Source organism: Onychomys torridus, chromosome 7 (assembly GCF_903995425.1).
Source record: "Onychomys torridus chromosome 7, mOncTor1.1, whole genome shotgun sequence".
Lineage (NCBI taxonomy): Eukaryota > Metazoa > Chordata > Mammalia > Rodentia > Cricetidae > Onychomys > Onychomys torridus.
Genome location: NC_050449.1, coordinates 46666453 through 46690486, shown reverse-complemented (window position 1 = coordinate 46690486; position 24034 = coordinate 46666453). Strand labels below are relative to the sequence as shown.

General features: G+C 37.0%; 1 protein-coding gene across 1 annotated transcript in view; it reads left to right on the top strand.

The window, feature by feature from the left end:
- The window catches only part of Ddx10 (DEAD-box helicase 10), a 179742-nt gene that overhangs the window by 29209 nt on the left and 126499 nt on the right, over positions 1-24034 (top strand). The window contains exons 10-13 of the mRNA XM_036193779.1: positions 9334-9435; positions 13081-13168; positions 15603-15691; positions 18332-18803. Coding sequence (XP_036049672.1) covers positions 9334-9435; positions 13081-13168; positions 15603-15691; positions 18332-18803 — 751 coding nt within the window. The remainder of the gene's footprint in view (positions 1-9333; positions 9436-13080; positions 13169-15602; positions 15692-18331; positions 18804-24034) is intronic.

The following is a 24034-nucleotide window of genomic DNA, read 5'->3' as shown; positions in this document are numbered from 1 at the left end:
GGCTTAGTGGATAAAATTGCTTGCCATGGAAGCCTAACAACCTGAGTTTGATCCCTAGGTACTCACCTCTGTATTCCTATGGTAAGATGGCTAGCTGGTTTGTGCACATGCTGGCAAACCAGCTAGCCTGGAGTAACAATGCCTCAGCAGACAAGAGAGCCTCTTCTTTACCAGGGGGAAGATGAGAACCACCTCCAGAATGTTCTTCTGACCTCCACAAAGACTGGCATTCTCGCTCTCTTTCTTACACACGCATGCAAAATAAGCAAACAAATTAAAAAAAAATTATAGCCTGAAGGCTGTTGTAGCTGAGAACAGTCCATGAAGTTTTAGTGTTTTAATTTACCCTTCTAAACTTTTCTAAGAACTGCTTACTGAACATCATCCCATTGAATCTTCATGACGTCTCTGTTTTCATATGAGGAAATCAAGTGTTTACGCAGTAATACAAAATGTTTGAAGATATAAAGAGCGTAGATTTAAACCAGACAGTCCGACTTCTCTAGTCTAGGTTGTACTCTTAATTTCTGTGGAATAGGGTTTAGTAAGGGACAGGGTTGGTAGGAGTCACAGGTTTCCTTTTCTGACTAAGATTTAAAGGCCCCTCCCACTGACTTTTTCATTTGTTTGTTTCTCTCTCTTTTTTAAATATTCCAATATTATGCTGGCTAAAGAGCCATGGGGAAAATGTCTGGAACATAAAACAAAGTCTCAGTTATTTTGAGTTAAATTACAAATGGATCTAGATGAATGAAAAGGATTATGTAATATGTTAGTACTATTGAGATTACAGTAAACTTGTAGAATTATGAAGGGCTAACCTCTTTTTGGCTCTCATTTGGTAATGCTTCTCAAAAGCCTTAGAGTACTTCTTTTTGCCGTAATACTTCTTTGTCCAGAAATTCATCTTAAGAAAGTAGAGAGATGAAATCTGGATGTGGTGGCTCTCAGCTGAGATTGGAAGGCTGAGGCAGTTGGGTCTTTCTTTTCTTTTCTTTTTTTCCGAGACAAGGTTTCTCTGTGTAGCTTTGTGCCTTTCCTGGAACTCACTCTGTAGCCCAGGCTGGCCTTGAACTCACAGAGATCCGCCTCCCTCTGCCTCCCAAGTGCTGGGATTAAAGGCATGCACCACCGCCACCGGCTTGGCAGGTGGGTCTTAAAATTCAAGGCTTGCCTGGGCTTCAGAGTAAGCTTAAGGCAAGCTAGGCAGTTTAGACTTGCTTTAGAAAGAAGTTAAAAGAGGACCGACAATATAGTCCAGTGGAAGACTGCTGTCCTAGCATCTGTGAGGTCTGTAGTGCTTGCCATGCGTGTATGAGGGCCTGAGTTTGAATCATTGGTACCCATGTACAAACACTTGGAAAGTGACGTGCATCTGCGTTCCCAGAGCTGTTGGTAGAGACAGGTAGATTCCTGGAACTCATTGGCCAGCTAGTCTAGCTGAGTAGATGAGTTCCAGGTTCAGTGAGAGATGGTCTCACAATGAGATGGAGAGCAGGTGGGGAAGGACACTAACAGCAGTCCAGAGACTTTACATCACACACTCACATGAAACATGTACATTCACCATAGAGAGGACAACAAAAAATGGAAAACAGATGAATAGCCTTTCAGTGAAATTGTTGTAATATGATATTTATTATGGTTAAGGATTGTAAATAGCATAAATATTAATTATAATAAGGTCATGTTAATTATGATTAGCTATGGGTGGACTGTTTCTTTGCTGTATATTTTCTTACTGTTTTCTTGCCATCAAAATGGTGTAATTTGGTACTTCGGTGGATTTTGGTGTTGATCTCACTGGACTAGCATCTGCTTCTGATTTCAAGGCTTTCCCAGGGATGAGAGGATTCTCGGGCGTAAGGGCCAGAGATTGTTTCCCTAACCAGCTTCATCTTTCTACCTGGTCTGTGTCCACTCCTTCCTCCTCTTCCTTCCTCTCTCTGAGTCTCTCTCCTCTTTCTTACTCGCCCTTCCCTTCCTCCCATCCTTCCTTCTTTGCAGACTTTCCCTTCCTTTCCTCCCTTCCTTCACATTGTTTTTGGCTAACTTTGAAGAAAATAATAGATGTTTTTGTATGTAGAGACTTTTTTTTCAGCTGAAGTAAGAAGTTTTTTATGGTTTCCTACAGCCTAATAAGTAGAATGTCTCCTTTCCTGTTTCCTAATTTTCATAGACGATTAAGAGTGTCTAAGCGTTTTCTGATTGATTTGAATTTACACCATGGGTCACCATCCAACATTACTGTAATAAAAATATACTCAGATGTATTTCTTTTAAGAACAAAAGAAGGGGCTGGGTGGTGGTGGTGGCGCACACCTTTAATCCTGCCACTTGGGAGGCAGAGGCAGGCGGATCTCTGTGAGTTTGAGGCCAGCCTCGTCTCCAAAGCAAGTTTCAGGAAAGGCGCAAAGCTACACAGAGAAACCCTGTCTCGAAAAACCAAAAAAAAAAAAAAAACCAAAAAACAAAAAAAACCAAAAAAACCCAAGCAAACAAACAAACAAACAAAAAAAAACAAAAGAAGGAAGACAGTAGTATAATGGCAAGCACATTTTAAAGTACATTGATATGCTAGAAGGTACAAAAGAATTGAAATTAATGATATATTTTAAACAAGAGGTAAGAGTTGAGACTGAGTTCTATAGAAGATATCATTGCAGTGAGACAGACTAGCCTCTAAAATTTGTTTTCTCTTGAGAACTAAGAAGAATGGGACACAAAACTGTTGTGTTTTTAATTACTATTATTGTGTGTGCAAGTGTGTAAGCGCTTGATGTATGTGTGAGTACACATGCCATTCCTGGAGGTCAGAGGATAACTTTGGGAATCAGTTTTCCTTTTCCCCTTTCACTTGAGTTCCAGGGACTGAGCTCAGCTTTCCAGGCTTTGGTGGCAGGTGCCTTTACCCATAAACCATCTCATCAGCCCTGTTTTCCGTTTCCTAAGAAGGTGCACCCTACTATTCTAGGTTCACATTTGGATTACTTTTCACAATGAGATGTTTTGAGAAGTCATAATGGAAGCTGGTGATAAAAACCTTTTCCCTATGACTTAATTCCCTTTAGTAAACATGTAGTATGTAAAAATTTGGTGCATGCACCCATGCACATCTGCATTTTTTTTGTTCTGTAGGTCTTTGACTAGTAATGGTGTCTTGCAAAAATATTAGACTAGAAGATGGCTACAGGCCTTTCACCTGTGACAGTTGTGTGATGTGGAAAGTGGACACTGATTCCTTCATAGGATATATTTAGCAGTATTTTGAAATCTATGTGAGATTAATAAGCATTTCAGTATATCAAGAAATGGTTCAAGAAAGGGAAGTGTTCCAGGTTTTCAGGTTTGGAGAAGTTGGTGGGAAGGAATACAGTGTAGTTGAACATGCTATGGTGAGCATTAAATTAAGTCTTGATGGTTGTGGAGCTGAAGATTTAGGACAGCACTGAAATGTTGAGTCAGAGAGGATACTATTCTCTCTCTCTCTCTCTCTCTCTCTCTCAAAGAGAATATCATTTTAAAGACTATTTTAATGTATTTTTTAACACAGTCATTAACTTTTAAAGTAGAAATCTGACCCTTCATACATAAACAATACATTCTAAATTGACTATTTCAGATGTATGGTCAGGGAAAAGGTTAGCATATGTTACGCTTCCTTTTTTCTCTGGTGGTCTCAAATGGGCGTTAATGGGTTTAGAGATAATGAAAAAGCTTCCTGGGCCATGAGACTAAATAATTGAGTTGAATGAAGGCTAAATTAAAAATTGAAACTAATTAGAATCCCGTGTTAGGCTGTAATTAAAACCAGGTTGCCAGAAAGTGTTTGCTTTTGGAATTGAACATTCATACAAAAATATAAAAAAGTGATTTTGTGGCAAGGTGGTGGTGGTGCATACCTTTAATCCCAACACTTGGGAGGCAGAGCCAGGTGGATCTCTGTGAGTTCGAGGCCAGCCTGGTCTATGGAGTGAGATCTAGGACAGGCACCAAAACTACACAGAGAAACCCTGTCTCGAAAAAAAAAAAAAACCAACAACAAAAAAAGTGATTTTGTTAGAAAAATTGCTGAAGTTGGAGAATATGTGCTTTACCAAGGAAAAATAAAGGGTGATTCAGGTGTTTATTGCCTCTGAGCATTTATTATTTTACTCGATTCTTTGATCTTTAATAAATTCTTTGGATCTATAGCAAAGAAAAATTCCCTAATTCACTTAATTAACAAAATGATGTCCTTTTTGAGACAAGTGAGTGAAGGTTGTTTGTTGTGACATATCCTGTGGTACATTTTGCTACTTAGAAGCAATTGTCTTTAAGGCTTGCAGTTTCGGTTTTCAAAAGCCAGACTTTTATTTTAAATAAAAATTTGTAGTTAAAAACACGGAAGATTTGTAATTAGGAAGTAGGCACACACCAGATAAGCCTGTTGTTTGTGGGTTGTAGGGAGGCGAGGATAGAAGATGGGAGTTTATATGTACCTTTTTCTGTTCTAGAGTACTGAGAGAAAATATCATTTTAGCTGTCTTCCAAAGTCACCTTGTTTGTAATTCTCAAAATTTTGAGTTAATTTAGATAGTAAGCTGTGATTCCACTAGGGGACAGCAGATCCAAGCTTTTGTATTTCATATGTCTTTGGTCTACATCTTAACAGCAAGTATGAAGTTGTGTAAACTAGTTAAAATTCCTAAATTGGGAAGGGTTCATGGTTTGCAGAAAATGTTCTTAGTTTACGGAATCAATGAGAAATTTTTAAAGAGTCCTTAGCTTTTTGCAAACTGAAATAATAGAGAAAAGACAATTTCCCCAAGAATTAAGTCTAATGTTAATGTTATTAGGTATATGATAGGAACAGTATTTTCAAATGAAATTTCCTATTCTTGAAAATTCACTTAGCTAGGAATTTTAAAGTTCTACTGAGTCTCTTTTTCTCTAGGAGGAACTTGCATCCTTATATGGTTTTCTGCTTATGTTGACAACTGGACTTTAAAAGCTTAATGAAGGGCAGAGCAAATCCTTGTAACTTGCAGCATTGAAGAGCTGGGATGAAATACAGCTAGTAGATGTGCAGAGGCAAGTAAGGGTCTGATACTTCTTAGGAGCTGGCCATGTTTCAGGCACTTCCTCTGCTCTTACTTTCCTGTGGTCTATTCAATCCAGCAGGCAGAGTGTTTTTTGAAAACACAAGTCAAATTCTCTCCTGTGAGGGCTTCTCAGTTAAGTCAGTGACAGGCCCATACACTTTCCTGTATGTATGTATGTATGTATGTATGCATGTATGTATGTATGCATGTATGTATATATGTATGTATCTTATTGTTCCAGGTTTTGCTGCTGCTTATATATGTTAGACATACTGTTGCCTTAGGGCCTTTTATATTAGTTGTTTCTGATATAACACTTTTCCCACAGTTATCTGTGTGGCTGTTTCTGATATCCTCATCAAACCACTCCTTTGCACCCTTTTCTTTCTGTATCATTTATCACATTTAGATATGTTAGAATGATTAGTTGGTTTTCTTTTACTTCTTTACTTTTCTCTGTAGCTGGAGAGCTTCTCTCCAGGTGCCACCAAGCCCCTGTGGTCCCACAACCCACGTATAAAATAATCACTCAGACGTATATATTACTTATAAACTGTATGGCCGTGGCAGGCTTCTTGTTATCTACTTCTTCTATCTTAAATTAACCCATTTCTATTAATCTATACTTTGCCACGTGGCTTGTGGCTTACCTGTACCTTACATCTCTCTTGTCATGGTGGCGACTGGCAGCTCTCTCTGCCTCCGCCTTCCACTTCCCAGAATTCTCATCTCTGCTTGTCACATTTCCTGCCTGGCTACTGGCCAATCATTGTTTTATTTTAACCAATCAGAGCAACACATTTGACATACTTGAACATCCCACAGCGTTTCTTATTACTAGATTGTACTGTAAAGTTGTTTTCTAACTGGTGGTCAGTAAGACCTAGAGGTTTTCTCCTGTTTCCCCTTCTTCCTAGCGCTTGAGTTATGGGAGTGCCTTAGCTTTTTACCTGGATGTGAAAAGGGTATCTGACCTCGTCTTCCCTCAGGCTGCTCAGCAAAGCCTGTGGTGCTTTTTCTGAGTTCCCTCGTGCTGCCCCCTCAGCTTGCCCTCCGACTTCTCTTGCTTTCGAGGCAGGGTTTCTCTGTGTAGCCCTGGCTGTCCTGGAACTCAGAGATCTGCCTGCTCTGCCTCCCGAGTGCTGGATTAGAGGTGTGTGCCACCACTGCCCTGCTGTCTTCTGACTTTTGACCTGTCGTCAGAGAGCAGACGTAGCAGCTGGGAGGTCTGTCATCTGTCTTATTTGGTCAGGGTGTCACCTTTTTATTTTACATGCTAATAACTTCTGCATCATGTATGGTTTAGTCTAATGGCTAAAGGGGAATGTTTTAAACTCATATTTTTTTTGTAGTATATGAAGATGAATAACTTTGAGTCATACAATTTTGCATTTAAACAACGAGGAAGGTATTTACAACTCGTTTTTTCAGTTCCAAACAGATAATTAGATAAAGGGGTATTTATATAGTCGTATTTCCTCTGTTTACAAGAAAATTAAATAAGCATGAAGACAAAAATATTCAGGTATTCCTTTATTTCTGAAGTACTACCTTTTTCCTTGCAAAACTTGACTGTCCTTTCTGTGTTTCCACCCTTAATGTTAGACTTGCTGCTGATTCTTGAGGGTTCATTGAAGATGTCATTATTTCTGGACAGTCTTCTTAATATCTAGATTATTAGGTAGAATTGTCTGTCATGCTCTTATAGATTCCTCTATATTAGTAATCAAAATCCTGCATTATTGATTTTTTTTGTTTTGCTTTTTTAAGATAGGGTTTCTCTATGTAGCCTTGGCTGTCCTGGAACTCATCCTATAGATCAGACTAGCCTTGAACTCACACAGATCCGCCTGCCTCTGCCTCCTGAGTGCTGGGATTTAATACTGATTTTTTAATAACTGTTCATACAGGCATTCAACTTTTTTAATAATCTGCAGAATGTCTGTTTTCTCACCATCTTACTGCTTGGCATATTAATATGATTTTAAAAAATTAACAAATTATCTATAATAAGATAGCTTAACATTTTGGTATGTTTTAATCTTTTTCAGTCTGTTCATATAAGGATATATTTTTTTCCTTATTAAATTGAATTTTAAGATTAATATGTGTAGTTAGAGTTTTCCTGCCTGGCCCAGTCAGATCAAATCTCTCTACCTGCCAGTCCCACAAAAGCACACAGAAACTGACATTGTTTACAAACTGTTTGGCTGTGACAGGCTTCTTGTTATCTACTTTTTCTATCTTAAATTAACCCATTTCTGTTAGTCTATACTTTGCCACATGGCTTGTGGCTTACCAGTGTCTTTACATGTTGCTTCTCATGGTGGCGGCTGGCGGTGTCTCCTTTACATGTTGCTTCTCCTGGAGGCAGCTGGCGGTGTCTCTCTCCAGTCTTCTACTTCCCAGAATTCTCTACTCTCTTGTCCCGCCTATACTTCCTGCCTGGCCACTGGCCAATCAGAACTTTATTTACACAGAGCGATATCCACAGCAAATATGAAAGGTAAAAAGCTTTCCTTTAGGTTTTTTTTTTTTTTTTTTCCCGAGACAGGGTTTCTCTGTGTAGCTTTGCGCCTTTCCTGGAACTCACTGGGTAGACCAGGCTGGCCTCAAACTCACAGAGATCCACCTGGCTCTGCCTCCGGAGTGCTGGGATTAAAGGCGTGCACCACCACTGCCCAGCTTTTCCTTTAGTTTTTACAATAAAAGTACAGTACCATCTCTTAGGTAAGTTATTAAAGCCAGTTTCTCTTTCGCCATTCAGTGACAAAATAGTATCTGCAGACAGTGTTACAGACTCTTGCAGAGGCATTCTGGGTAGTGCAAAATCAGGCTTGAATGTACCTTTTTAAGTCATCTTCCCTGCTGTTCATTTTGTATTCCAACTGTGGACTTTCCCTTTTTTAGGTCTCTTTTTACTAAATCAGCTTGGTGTTGTCTGGTTTCTTCTGCCATGTCACAGCTTTCTTTTAGAACACTTTAGGCTCCTTTCTGTCTCCCTTAAAGACCTACCTGAAATTCCATCGGCTCTCCTATTTTTCTCTGGCACTTGTGAATATTTGTTCTCCACTTCTGAGTTGGTAGTGCTTGTGGCCTGTGGCTGTCCTTTGTCATTCTTTGCTCGTCATCCTGAATCTTGGGCTTGTATGTGTTTGTCGTGGCTTCTTAGGATGAATGTTACATTGCTTGAAGACAGAGCTCTGCTTCTTTGTGTTTGGTTTATTCCTGAGTCCTGGCCTCTCAGTAAGTAGGCACTTGCTTGGTTATAAACATGTGCCCCTCAGATTTTATAGCATGAGTGTAAAGAATGCTTTGAGATTATGTTTTCTTCTGTGTATCCAAAAAATTCCTAAATATCCCATTTGATTCCATTTTGTTGCTTATGTGTAGCAGCGGGCACTGTGGTGTTAGTAAACTGTGTTCAGGCAGCACAAGCAACTTCAGTACTTTAGGAAGGCTTTGGCCTGTGCAGCACAGATTTCTTAAGGTATAGTATGAAATAAGACTTGGCTTTAGGTGAGGCAAGAGCAGTTAGAAGGATTGGAGGTTTTTACCTGAGTAGGCCCATTTTTTAAATTGACCTGAAAAGTTTTATTTTAAAGGTATCAGTAAAATCCATAGGAAGATGAATTGATTTATATATTTTGGTTTTCTGAGACAGAGTTTTGCTGTGTAGCTCAACCCTGCCTTGAATCTGCAGCAGTTCCTCTGCCTTAGCCTCCTGTGTTCAGGAATTACAGGCATGTATGTCAGTGTTCCCGACAAACTGATTTCTTAGGCATCTTTGGTTGCAATGTTTAATCGACAGTTTTGTCAGAATACTCTTGTGGTTTGGGTGGAAGCAGTCTCCTTGATATATTTGTATGGACTTATTTTAAAATGTACCTTTTGGAGTTGGGCCTCTTGTTGCCGGAGGCCAGCCCGGGCTACAAACAAAAGCAGTGACATCCTTGCCTGTGATATTGAGACCCCCTTCTCAAAAGATGAATTCGGCTAATTGCTTACTTTTTAGATGCTGGCTCTACTTTTGAAGTACAGCCTTGATGGCAGTGGGAATTATAGCAGGTGATTGAAATTTGATGTAAGGCAGCTGGAGTCTCTACTTTTCTGATATCACAGAAGATTAAAAGTGGGTTTTTCTAGCATTTACTAATTGAACTTGATTTCATGTCATCTACTCATTTTACTGTCAAAATAGTAAAATGAAGATTGTATTGATGCATTTTAATTTTTTTCTTTTGTTTAGATACAAAGAGGATGGCGAAGCTCTATTAATTTTACTACCCTCAGAAGAACAAGGGATGGTGCAGCAGCTTCTCCAGAAGAAAGTGCCTGTGAAGGAGATCAAGTAAGAGCTAGCTGTTCCTGTGCTGCTGTTAGGAGTGAGAACATGATGTCACTGTGCTTATTGCCTACACTTCCTTCCTTCTTCCTCCTAATCTTTGACCATCTGGCTTCTAATATAGAGGGGAAAATACTTTAACGAAGTCTTAGGAGAAGAAATTTTATGCTGACAGCAGATTGGAAGGAAATTATAGCTGCTCCACATGTGCCTACACGTGTACATCTCCTAGTGACAGCAGCCAGCAGGTTGCTGACTTGTTGCAATTTATGAGTTCATTGACGTATCAGTGTCACCCCGAGTCCCTAGTTCATATGAACGCTGCTCTTGGTGTCACTGTGATTAGTATCTGAGAGGTCCATCTTGAAGGAAGGAAGGAGTTCATTTCATGGCTTCCGAGGTTATGTTATGGCAAGGAGGTGTGGTAGAGCAGAGCCGTTCATCTGGTGGTGGTCCAGGGAGCAGAGGCCTGAACTTCATGCTCTAGTCAATGAACTGTTTTCATGGATTAGCCTTTTAATATTGCATTTAATGTCATTACCATACTCAAGACCATCTAAATTTTTTCCTGTGGTCTTTGCTAGAAATTTTGTGTGTGTCCACTAGAGGTTGATGTCAGGATGCCTTTTTCAAATGCTTTCTTACCTTACTCTCTGAGATGAGGTCTCTCAGTGACCCTGGCTGGCTGGCAAGCTCCTACGATCTGTCTGTCCCTTCCCCTATTCCATCCCTCAGGTTGCAGTGCTGGGCTTCAGGTGTGCATGAGTGTGTCCATTGTATCAGGTTGGTGCTGGAAATCCAGACTCAGGTGTTCCTGCTTGTGTACAACTTTGCCCACTTAGCCATCTCCTGAGCCCCTCTCTGCTATATAGTTAGACTTATGATTCATGTTGAATTTTTTTACATATGTGCTAGGATTCATGTGTTTTCTAATATTTATTAGAAAGACTAATTTTGTGTCTTTATGTTGTAGTAGTTCCTTTCTCAGAGATCTGTTGACTGTACATGTGGCTGTATTTCGAGACTCTGTTCTCCTTGATTTGTTCTTTTGGCAATTACTGTACTGTGTTGATTATTATAGCTGTGTGTTGATTATTATAGCTGTGTACTAAGTCTGGAGGTTGGAACCTGGCAGCCTTGCAGCGTGTGTTTGGAGTCAGTTTATAGATACCCATAAAATACCTGGCTGGGATTTGTATTGGTATTACATTGAATCTGCAGATTAAGTGAGAAATAGATTGGAACCTTGACAAGATTGAATTTTCCTGAAATTGAAAAAATTATGATTATTCTTTGATTTCTTTCATCGGAGTTTTGTAGTTTTCTTTATGTACATATTGTTCATACTTTCTTAGCCTTTGGTATATTTACATTCTGAAGCCTTGTAATAGTTTTTAATAGTTTCAGGAACATTTTGTTCCTTTCTTTTGATTTTCCTAGTAGGTCATCATTTCACCTTCAAACAAGCATATTTTTATTTTTTTCCCCCCAATCAGTATGCTTTTAATTTTCCTCATTTGGTTTTACTACGTTGAAAAGCAGAGTTCCCCCGCTTTGTTCTTTTCCTTTATCATTTTATGTGCATGGATGTCTTGCATGTATGTTCTTTGTCCTGTGTTTCTGGTGCTAGTGGGAGTCGAAAGAGGATGTCAGATCCTTTGGATCTGGAGCTACAGATAGTTGTGAGCTGCCATGTGGGTGCTGAGAATTGAACCCAGGTCCTCTAGAAGAATGGCTAGCTACTGAGCCATTTCTCCAGCACCCCTTGCTTTGTTCTTGATTTTAGTGGGAAAACTGGAAGGTTCTCACTTATAATAAGGATGATATTAGCTCTAGCCTTTATTTTTTTAAGAGAAGATATTTCTTATTTTGAAGTTTTCTATTTCTAGTTTATAAATAACTTAGATTTTATTACTTTTATATGTATTGAAGTGATGGATTTTATTAATTTACCTATTGAATTAACGTTAAAACAAACATGGTAATGGTAAAGAGTTATTTATTGTTTGAATGATTGGTTCATTGATTGATTGAGAGGGTCTCTTGTAGCCCAGGCTACCTTCAAATGTACTGTGTAGTTTAGGTGGTCTCCATTTCCCAAATGCTGAAATTGTAGGCATTCACTACCACATTTGGCTTCAGTTGCCTTCTTTTTGGAAATATTAAAAAGAAACCTGTTTGTGTATGTGTTGTTATTGTTGTGTATATGTGTGGTATATTTGTGGTATTTACATGTATGCCTGTACATATATGTCTCTGTTCCCGTGGAGGCATGAGGTCAAACTGAGTGTCTTTCCTTGACTACTCTCCATCTTTATTTTTGAGGCAGGGTCTCTCTTTGAACCTGAAGCTTATTACTTTGGCTAGCCTGGCAGCTGAGCCAATGAGCTCTAGGGTTCTACCTGTCTCCAGTTTCTCTACATCCTCCCCCAAGGGCTGAGGTTGCAGACACATCCTGCAGTGCCTCAATGCTACAGTACTGAACTTAGATCCTCATGCATGTATGGCAGGCACTTTACCATCTGAGTCATCTTCCCAGTCCTGATCCCTTTAAAAAAAGTATATATATTGAAACAATTTTGCAGAATACAGCAAATTAAGAGAAAGAATTTATTAGTTTTAAGGAGCATTGGAGATTGAAAGGATGATACCCCTTGGATGAAATCATTTTGTGGGTTCTTTCATTTCAAAGGATCATAATCTCCTCTAATGAGGATATATACATTGGGCATAGTGGAATCCATCAGTCTTTCTTGTATTGGAGACATTGAAAAACTGTTTGATTTGCCTAAAAGTAATTTCAACTATTAGATATAGAATATAAACATAAACATTGATCATGAATTAAATTGTTTAGATGAGTAGCTTTGTATGTTTTGAAAAATTTCTCTATTAATAAAGGAAAAATAGGTCTGGAAAGATGGCTGAGAGGTTAAGGGCACTGGCTGCTCTTCCAGAGTTCCTGAGTTCAATTCCCAGCAACCCCATGGTGGCTCACTCTATGGCCTGCAGGCATACATGCAGGCAGAACACTGCACACATAATAATAAAAATCAATCAATCAATCAATCAATCAATCTTAAAAAAAAGGAAAAACAACTCCATTTACACTCATTGTTTGCCTGTTGCTACTCTAATATTGGAGTAATATAATAAATCAGTTTGAAGTTGGGAAATCAAATGGAGTTTCTTGTGAAATGTAGACCCTTTCATTCTTTGCTATCGCATAGTTGAGCAAAATTTGATGTTTCTTATATGTCTAATTTTAAATAAGTCAATGTTTTTATGTCTTAATTACTTGAAATTGATTTTATATATTTGATTTAAAGCAGGGGCATTTGTAAAAATGACATTGAGTTTCATTTCATTAATTTATGTCCTATGGGAATCTACTTTCTAACTTTATAGAATTAAGAAGTAACCAATGGTAATAATGGCATTAGTATAGGTAAACTCTTTTATTCATCATTTGTTTGGAGAAATCTACTGTCCTGTCATTTCCTTTTTCCTGTGTTATTCTTGGTCCATAGATGAGAAATAATGTTAAACACTCAAGTCAAATTGAGGGGGAGTAAGAAAATGCTGTGTATTATTCCTGTTTTTAAAATTAAGATTGATTTTTAGTTTAATTGTTTTTTTTTTATTAAAAAGAATCAATCCAGAAAAACTTATTGATGTGCAGAAAAAATTAGAATCATTTTTAGCCCAAGATCAAGATTTAAAAGAAAGAGCTCAAAGGGTAAGTCATCTTTGAATTCAAGATTTGTTTTTGGAATTTAATTTATATAATTAAATTGTATTTCATCAGTTTCTGCTGTTACTATGTTGCATGTTCATAGCTAAAAGTTTTAAGTAACGGAACTTTTACATAGATTACTTCTTAATTTTAAAAAGTTTCTTAAGATTCTTCTTAATTTTAAAAAGTGTTACTTAAAATTTACCTGTGTATAATCTTATTAGAGACACGGGAAATTCTAAGATGATTTTTAGGTTTGAAGCAGCCTGGCATCTAGTGTACTTGATAAACTTAACTTCTTATTTTTTCACTGAAATTGTTATAAGTTTTGATTGCATTTTCTGATGGAGAGATTAATATTTTCTTGTATTAAGCTAGATTTCTAGGTGGCATAGAGTTCTTGCAAATTATCTTCAACAATGAAATTTGAATCTGCAAATATGACTTAATGTTCTTGAATTGCTATTCTGAACTAAAAAAGTCTTAGTAAGAATTGCCTACACTGATTTTTTAATTTAATAATGTACATCTGACATTTTGAAATGTGTGTATAGTCTGGAATGGCCAAGTCAGACTAATCATTCTTCAGATCAGTTATTTGTGAGGAGAAATGTTAGAAATTAACCACCTGATGCTGAAAATGCTGGTAATGTTGTGATGTATGACCTGACTAGCAGGTCATTTGATTATTGGTTCAGGAAATAGAAGATGCTGAAAGGATATTGTTTTGGTTTTTCAAGACAGGGTTTCTCTGTGTAGCTTTGTGCCTTTCCTGGAACTTACTCTGTACCCCAGGCTGGCCTCAAACTCCCAGAGATCCACCTGCCTCTGCCTCCCAACTGCTGGGATTAAAGGCATGCCCCACCACCGCCCAGCTGAAAGGATATAGCTTTACTGGTTTGAACATATAGAAAATGAGCCTTCTAGAACAGAAACTATAGACTAGCACGCTGAAATAAGTGATATGACTTATTGGTGTCATACATGGTTTAGCAGAAGGGCTGTGTTCCCAGCACCATCAGGCTATCTGGTTTCAGTGACTTTCTAGATTTTGATTAAACTGGATGGAACTAAACCTATAAGCACGTGGTATTATTTCTTGTGGATGATAGCAAGGGAAAATACCTTTGACCTAGCACCATTCATTGTTAATGCCTTTGGAGACAGAAAATGGTTTGTTGGGAGATTAGTTTGGTAGAAAGATTAGTGTAAATATAGAAATATAGAAGAAAATATAAAGTTTAAGAAATATGGACAGAAGGATTAAATATACTTTATAAAATTTATATCTGTATACTGTATGTATTCTTGTGTGTGCATGTGTATGTATAGGTGTGCATACATGTGTATGGACATGTGTGTGGAGGCCAGAGGTCAATTCTGGGTGTTTTTTGAGACAAGGCCTCTTATTGTACCAGGAGCTATGCATCTGGCTAGACCTTGACCAGCTGAGATGCATGTTGCAGGGATCCTTCTGTTACTAGGTCCCAGTACTCGGATTGCTGCACGTTCTTCATGCCCTGCCTTTTAAGGTGAATGCTGGGCAACTCAAGTTCTCAGGCTTGGCTGGTCAGTACTTTGCTGAGTCACCTCTCAGCCCTATACAAACTGTTGTTAATTAAAGAAAAATACTTTATTATCTATTTATTTTACAGACTGGTAGGATCAGGATGACATAGCTGTGTCATGAGCATAGTTTTATTAAAAAAAAAGTGAAAGTAAAAATTTCCAAGATGATGGTAAACTATTTGAACTTATAATACAAAAGAAAACAACCTTTTTGTCAAAATTTGGCTCACTTACAGTGAAATTTTAGTTTGTTGAAAAAAATTGTCTTTTGACTATTCAAGGTAATATTAGCAACGAAAAACATTTATTTGCATCTAGTATATTTCAGAAGATATTCTGAGTGTTCTATATGAATTCCTCATTGTCATAACACTTGGTATTTTTGATAAGAAAATTGCAATTTAGAAAAATGATGACATTTGCTCAGCTAATACTGTATGTAGTCAGTACAGCTACTCTATCTGTGTTACTCTATTGCCTGTGTTGCCCCACCGTACTTTATTATAATTAAGTAGTGCTAATTAATATTCAGTAGCTTTTTGGAAAGTTGAGGAATTTTCTCCTTTGAGCTAAGATTTCATGTAGCTCTGCCTGGCCTTGAATTTCCAATGTCTGCCTCTACCTCCCAAGTGCTGGAATTACAGGTAATGCACCACCATGCCCAGCTAAGGTAATCTTTTGTAGTGTGTTGGACTGATGGAATAAAATGCACAATCTTCTAATATTACAGTTAGTTGTGGCAGTTTATTTTTCTGTGCATACAAAATAGGGTTGTGTTGATGTGTTACTACTGAATTTATCTTTAGTTTTCCATTTTGGTTTTAGCTTAATATTTAACTTGTATTGCATTGTACTTTTTATTTTACAGTGTTTTGTCGCCTACATACGTTCAGTATATCTTATGAAGGATAAAGAAGTGTTTAATGTGAGCAAGTTACCTATTACTGAATATGCACTGTAAGTATTGATAACGTAGCTGTAATAAAGCTAGAGGCGGGTTGGGGATTTAGCTCAGTGGTAGAGCGCTTGCCTAGCAAAGGTCCTGGGTTCGATCTTCAGCTAAAAAAAAAGAAAGAAAGCTAGAGGGATTGTCTCTAGTGTTTCCTCTAAGAGTTCTAGTTTAGACCACTTCTACTTTGTCTTAGAACAGTCCGTTGAAAATTTGCAGAGAAGTATATTAAATTAATTCTTGGAAATTTAACCAGTATTTTAGTTCTTATTGTCAGGAGGTTCATGTTTATAAGGTTTGTTTATTTTTTCAAGTCTTTATCTCTTATAGACACTTAAAGTAACAGTTGCAAGATGTTGAGAGATTTGGTGACTCAGGTTGCCAAATGTATGGAATGACTAACTGGTTTTGTTTGAATAGTTGTGAGATTACAAAAACAAAAATAACCTTTTAACATATAAAGGGAGAATCAGCTCTCTTTGAGGGAGTCCTATCCCTGGGAAATGCATTGACCAAATCTTTAGAAGAACCCTTGAGCTTCATTATACTTTAATGCTCATCTTAGGTTTCCAAGATAAAATACATTTTAGGTAAGGTGTGAATGCTTGGCTTGCTTTTTAGGAATTTGAGTGCCTTTACTTTTAAATTGAGTTTAACAAAGAAAATTTAAAAAAGGTTTTATTTGAGGATTTCATACATGAAAATGTTTGTATCCATTCCACTTCCCCCTCATAACAAAAAATTGAACCCAAGTAAGCTGCTATTTTCTGTGCTAGCATATATATTTAATATAGCATAATCTGCCAGCTGTAACGTCTTAAAACCCTTTTGTTAGATAGCAGTGTAAAATATGTTAGATAGCATTACTACTTTAGTAGTGATGGAAAACCATGTGCCATGCAAAACAGGTTTTTGTTTCCCCATGTTCATTTGCTAGTTCCTAGTTTCATTATTTTTAAAATATATATGATCCAAAGATGAGGGTTTTTAGCTAGTTTTGCATTTAGTATGAAGTTCAGTGTGTTTTCTGGCTGCTGCAGCTGGATATTCACAAATGGTGGGCCCAGGTTTTGAATACCGCAGGGTCATATTTAGAGGCTGTGTTGTTGCAGCAGACTAGTAAGTGTCATGGTTTGTTGAAGACTTGCTTCGGTGATGGTTATAGAAGGCAAACAATTATGTTAAGTCTAAGTTATCAGTGTAGTTGAACTGTGTTTTTAATTTATATTTATATTCAGATGTGTAATTTTCTTGAAGTGTAGGATTTCCTTTAGAAGCTCATGATAACTAAAACAATTGCTATATCTGTAAGATACAAGGTTAAAAAATGTTCTAGGGAAATACTTTGAGTGCCCACTATATGTAGGTCGTTACATTCAATGATAGGATTATATGTGAATCACGTCACTGTACTATAATAGAAGAAATCCTTTGGTATATATAAACTCACTGTCCTAACTCTTCATATCACGACAGTGGTAATGACAGAAAGGGCCACGGTTGCCTATTTATTACTTTCACTGTATTGTATCTGTTCATTAACTTTTTATATCGACTATTAGGTAGGCATTCTCAATCATTCCATTCTGCAGAGAAGAAACTGCCTTACAGCAAGTACATGACAGAGCTGTGCACTTTGAATCTCAGCAGTTCTATTTCCGAGATTATGTTTTTCAGTAATTCACATAATTCAATAGTTTCTATTGTGAATTATATAGGGGATAACAGTGGATAAGGCTGCCATTTACTTACTTATTTGGAGGCTTTTCTCACTGTGGAGCCTTGGCAGGCCTGGAGCTGTCCTCTGACTCACAGAGATCTACCTGCCTCAGCCTCCCAAGTGCTGAGATTAAAGAGTAAAGGGGTATGTCACCACATCTGGCTTAACCTTTGCTTTTTAAAATTGTGTTTCTATCCACCAGTGGGAATTTAGTAAAAATTGTTAGTTTTGATCCTGGAAGGAAACATCCAACATCTTGCTCTTAGGTAAAAAAACAAAACAAAATAAATAAACAAACCCCAAACCCAAAACAAAACCAAAATAAAACTTCAAGATTTCCCCCTTTTAGCTTTTTTAAAAAGAAAAATACATTTTTGTAGCAGTGATTATGCCATATTCTGTTTCAGAAATGGGATTTGAGGTAGGGGAGATGGTATATGTAGTCTGCTCTCTACTTTTTTGAGAGTAACTGTTTTGCCATTCTTCAGTCATGCCTTTTATAGTTTATGTAGTAACTTATGTTTTGCAAAGTACCTGTTTATACAGTTAGTTACTTGGGACTTCATAGCACCTGTGAGGTAGACGTGGTAGGTGTTGTTATGTGTTGTGAGGAAGCTGAGAGTTGAATTAGAAATTGGGTCTAGTATGTGAACTGTGACCATCTTATTTTTATTTCAATGCTTTTTTTTTTCTTTTAAAAAATACCATATCAACTCTCTTGAAGCAAAGCTAGGTGTCTAAAACATTTTCTAGACAAATACTTAGTACATTTTGGCTTTATTTTGGATCATTTAATCATTTAAGACCCATTAATCAGAATTGATGGGTCTTAGAGGAATCGTTAAAAAAAAAAAGCCATGGAAATAGATCTGTGCTGTGGAGAAACTTCCATAACACAACAAACATACCATCACTTCCATTTCTGAAGGTCTCTTGGTCTTGCTGTGGCACCACGGGTAAGATTTCTTCAGAAAATGGAGAAGCAGCCCACCAAAGGATTGGTAAGGAATCAAGTCACTGAAGCAATTCAGCCCAGGGCTCCCTCTCTCACCAATGATGAAGTAGAAGAATTTCGAGCTTATTTCAGTGAGAAAATGTCCATCCTTCACAAAAGTGGAAAAGGACTAGAAGAGACAGAACACAGCTTGGCTAGTGGCGACAGTGAAGATCAGGACGAAGACACAGCAGATGAACAAATGGAAGAGCAGCTGGGAAAAGCAAGAGAGCCTCAGCCTGAACCTGTTCTCAGTGTTGAGGAGGCACAGAAGGAGGTCAAGGAAGCTCCTGTGCAGTTCCTAGACAGAGATGATGATGAGGAAGATGGGCCCGATGCTGATTTCCTCACAGTGAAGCGGCGTGATGTGTTTGGGTTGGATCTTAAAGAGAATGAAGCATTGTCGGTAAGTTTACTCGGAATGGAGTCTTTTCTTGCCTTTTTACTTTGTACTAATTGTAGCCTTTGGCAAGTCATGGAAAGTAACAACTAAGAGGAGATGAGGGTACCTGTCTTTGTTGTGTACTCTCCATATTTAAATACAGGAAAAGTGCCAAAGAATTCTCATACTCTTCCTAACGTCAAAACTCAAGAGGTTGTCAGCCACAATCTTTTTAAATGGTTTTCTGATGCTGTTTTGAAGTAGCTGTAGTAATGATTGTGGCATGAAGAGGGCAGTGAGGTTTTCGTTATGATGTGAGAGTCCTTCATTAGGAGTCTTAACGTCCAGTCTCTTGATGGACTGACTACATTATTGTAAAGAGCAGTTGTAATTACATACACTCTAAAAAAATTAGTTTTTCTTCATATGAGTCCATTTTATTTTGATCAGATTCAACCTTCAATTGCTGCATGTATAATTATGGCCTCATTCCATTATTATCTGTCTGTCTCTGCCTGTCTGTCTGTCTGTCTGTCTGCCTGCCTGCCTGCCTGCCTGCCTGCCTACCTACCTACCTACCTACCTGTCTGTCTGTCTGTCTATCTACCTACCTACTTACTTCCCTCCCTCCCTCCCTTGCTATCTATCCATCCATCTATCTAGCTAGTTATCTTTCCTATCATTTATCTATATCTACATCTGTGTCTCTATCTCTGTCTATGTCATCTATCACCTCTCTCTATATATATAACCTACTGAGTCAATTTAGTGTTGCCTGCATGCTTGTGGGTATAGAAGTGTCCTCTAGAGAAAAGGCAACCTACCAGGGCCCCTACCACTGAAGTAAGCTGTTTTTTTTTTTTTTTTTTTCTCTCCAAGTAGCTGTTAGTATTTACATCTTTCTGAGTATGAAATGAGTTTTTGTTTTAATTTAAAGATTGTTTATTTTATGCACATGAGTGTTTGGCCTGCATGTGTGTCTGCATCTCATGCATGCCATATTTGTGGAAGCAAGAAGAACTTGGAACTGGAGTTAGTGGTGGTTGCTAGCTATTAGTGGTTGCTGGGAACTGAATTTGGGTCCTCTGTGAGGGTAACAAGTGCTCTTAGCTACTGAGCCTATCACTATCCCTATGAAATTTATTGATCTATTATTTTTATTTCCTATGGACTGGTGTTTTTGTCTGCTTGTATGTCTGTATCAGGGTATCAGATCCCTTGGAACTGGAGTTACAGACAGTTGTGAGCTGCCATTGAACTTAACTTGGAAGAGCAGTCAGTGTTCTTAACCATCTGAACCATCTCCCCAGCCCATGGAATTTATTGTTAGTGAGATACTTGCTTTTGAGAACCAAGTTGGTATCTTAAGTAGAAATTTCTCATTACTTTTGATGATCTGAAAGAATTGTATGAAAAATTTAGCCTGACTCTTACATATGATAAAGTCTTTCTAAAAGTCGCTAGTTACAGCAAGTACCTGCTTTTGAACTGGGAAACTTTGGAAAGTGTTTCTTAAAGTAACTAAAGATACAAAGTGGCAGATATGCTTATTGAGCACTGACTTATTGAGAGGAATGTTTTATAAAAAGCATGCCATTTATTTTCTGAACTACCCTGTGAAGTAGGTGCTGTTTATATAGGTGAGAGAAAATCTGGAGCAGAATCATGTGCTGACCTATTCTGCTTTAAATTAAGCTATTTAAAGTCTATGACTCCTTTAAATAAATAAGTGAAATGAGAATAAGACATTGGATTTTATTCTAATCTGTAAAGTCAATGTGATGATTGAGAGTTATCAAAAAGATTTGTATAGCACACTGTCTATAAAGCACCTTTCTACAATGTTGAATTTATGTAACAGATAACGTAGTAAAAAATCTCTTATGAAGTACATTTTAGCTTGACAAAAGGTTTTAATCATTGTCACAATCCACAGTGAAACAGTTCATCACCAAAACATTGCTTCATTCCCTTTGTAATAAGTTACTTCATTCCATTTTCAACCACTGGTCTGACTTTTGCAGTTTTCAGAATGTCATATAGATAGAACCATAGAGTTTGTAGTATTGTGTGTTTGGTTGACTTTGTGCTTGAGTACTTAATTCTTCTATATTCATTCTACTGTTTATATAGTAAGTACGTCTACTGTATTCATCAGCAGCTTGTTCCTTTTAGTTGTTGAATTCTACTGCAGAGTATGGAGGATTGTCAATAGGCATTGTTGTTCACAATTTTTGGTGGTTATGATAAAAGTTATGAGTGCACAACCTTTTTCATGTCTTTGGGATGTAAGTAAACTAGTGGGGTAGATAAACATTAGGATGTAAAGCAAGTAAGTATATGTTTTCTTTGAGAGAAGCTCTTCAGTTATCTGCCAAATGGATTGTTTGAACATTCATGAGTCTTTAAAACTCATAACATTGCTTGTTTTTAAATTCAGCTACATAGCCAAGTATATTAAATTTTTATGGCATTTCCCTGGTGATGAATATTTCCATGAGCATTCTGTCACTCTGTATTTGCTGTCTGTATATCTTGCATGACAAAATGTCTATTTTTTGCTTTTTTTTTTTTTTTGCCACCACTGAGGACCGAACCCAGGGCCCTAGGCAGGCGCTCTACCACTGAGCTAAACCCCCAACCCCTATTTTTTGCTTTTTAAGAAATTGTATTGCTTACTTGACTGAGATGTTTATGTATTCTAGATCCATATCCCTCATCAGATGTGTTTTACTAGTATTTTCTTTCAGTTATGTCTTACAAAGAGCAGAAATATTAAATTTTGAAGTATTTATTATCTTTTATAATTTATAAGTATCATATCTGGTAAGTTTGTGGTCAATAAAAGGTTATGAAAATCTTGTACTATATTTTCTTCCAGAACTCTTAGGGATTTAACCTTTTAGTTAGAACTAAAATTTATTTCAACTTAATTTTTGTGAGTGGTTCTGAGTCAGGGATTAAATTTAACTTTTTTGTTGTTTATTGGTATGTAGAACCAATACCATACCTTTTGTAGAAAAGATGATGCTTTTTCCATCAGATTACCTTGACTCCTTGTTGAAAGTCAGTTGACAGATGCCGTGTGTGTGTGTGTGTGTGTGTGTGTGTGTGTGTGTGTGTTGTGATTTTTGTTCTGTATTCTGTGTTTGTATTTTCACTAATGGCATCTGTCATGATTACAGCAGCTTTATAGTAACTATTAAATTACTTTCTGTTTTCCAATTTGGTATCCTTTTTATACTATAAATGTTGGCTGTTTTGGTTCCATTACAATTCCATAGGCTTTAAAATTTGTTGATCCTAGCACTCGGGAGGCAGAGCCAGGCGGATCTCTGTGAGTTCGAGGCCAGCCTGGGTACCAAGTGAGTTCCAGGAAAGGCGCAAAGCTACACAGAGAAACCCTGTCATGAAAAACCAACCAACCAACAAAACAACCAAAAAAAATAGTTATTTGATTTGTACATGAAGCCTGCTGGTGTCTTCATTAAACTGCATTGAAGTTTTAAATCTATTTGGAGCCAATTGACACATGAATATTGCATTTTTTGATTCTATGAATATCTTTATTATTCTATGATACTCTTTACTTATTTTTAAGTCTCCTTTTCCTGCCTTTCACATTGCTTCCACATACCACACATATACTGTGTTAGTTTAGTCTTTTGCTAATCGGTATTTTTCTGTACTATTTTGCATGAAACTTTAAAGATTTGGTTTGTAATTTTTTTCTGGTCACCACCATACAGAAATAAAATTTGTTTTTGTATATCAGTTATTTTAAACTGACCTATGCTGGTGACATTTTTTTTTTTTTTTGGGAGTTCCTTGAAGTTATCTCTGTAATTGATTTAATCCCTTTATTTGTAAACCCCAAAATAATTATTTTTACCTTCTGTACATCTTGTTTCATTTTCTTGCCTGATTATAACTGATTAGGCTTTTAAGAATAGAAGAGGTAAGTGTAGATAACAAAATGTCGATCTTGATCTCAGATGGGAAAGACATTCAGATTGAGCCTTGTATCTGAAGTTAGCTTCCAGTTGGTTTTGTTTTATTAGATTGGGAAATTTCCATATGATTCCTAGTCCAGTAATATTTTTTAACCATAAATGGATGATAAATTTTGTCATGTTTTTCTATAATTATTAAGGTAATCACATGGTAGTTCTTATTCTGTTGATATACTATATTGACTTTTCTACCCCTAATAATGAGCTAGTTTAAATTCCTGTGAAAACAAACTTCACTTGAACATGGTTTGTTTTCTTTTATTATAGTGCTGGATTCTATTTAATAATAGATATTTTGTTAGGGACCTTTGTTTCTGTTCTCAGAAAGAAAATTTATTTTCTCTCTTGACCTGTCTGGATACTATATATTTGAAAGGCTTTTGCTTCATTTTGTCAAATAATCTAACAGAATAGTACTGTTGATCACTGTCACACTCCCTGTGTCATTGTCTTTTTATACCACTGTTGAGTAGGAACAGAGTGTTAGAACTCCTTTTTAGCTTTATTCGTAGAAAATTGGCATTTTGAAGTTGTATAAGAATAGTTGAAAGGCATTATTGAATTTTTGTAAGCAGGGACATAAATAATTTACTGGTTCTAAATGATAGAGCAGGTCCAGCTTTGTAATTTAGGTAATAATTTATGGTTTCTAATTATGATCTAAAATTCTACCTCTATCACAGTATAAAATTTTTATCTTTCTGTTACCAGATATGGCCCCTCTTTACCCTAGGCCAGAATTGTAGGTAAAAACTAAAAAAAAATTATCCAAAAAATACATTTAAAATGTACATTTATTCATTTATGTGTGTGTGTGTGTGTGTGTGTGTGTGTGTGTGTGTGTGTGTGTGTATGTATGCACACACAAGCACATGCTTCTGTGAGCACATGGGTGTGTGGGTGTCTATGGAGGCCATAAGAGGTCATTGGTTCCCCTGGAGCTGGAATATGGAATAGCAGTTGGTTTTCAGTTACAGTGTGAGTGCTTGGGTCTAAGCTTGGAGCCTCTGGAAGAACATTTTTCTAGTTCCTAAACATTAACATTTTAAACTCGGAATTTGAAATATTATGGCATCTTTATGAGATGTGACAAGCATTTAGGGGCCATTAATGAGGTTTTGAGACAGTGATCAAGGAAAATTTTTTCTGTTCCTTCACATTGCCTAGTATTACATACAAACAAGAATTGAAATTAATGATTCTTCAATTAAATAGAAGTAGTTGACTCTCTCCATGCTTTAC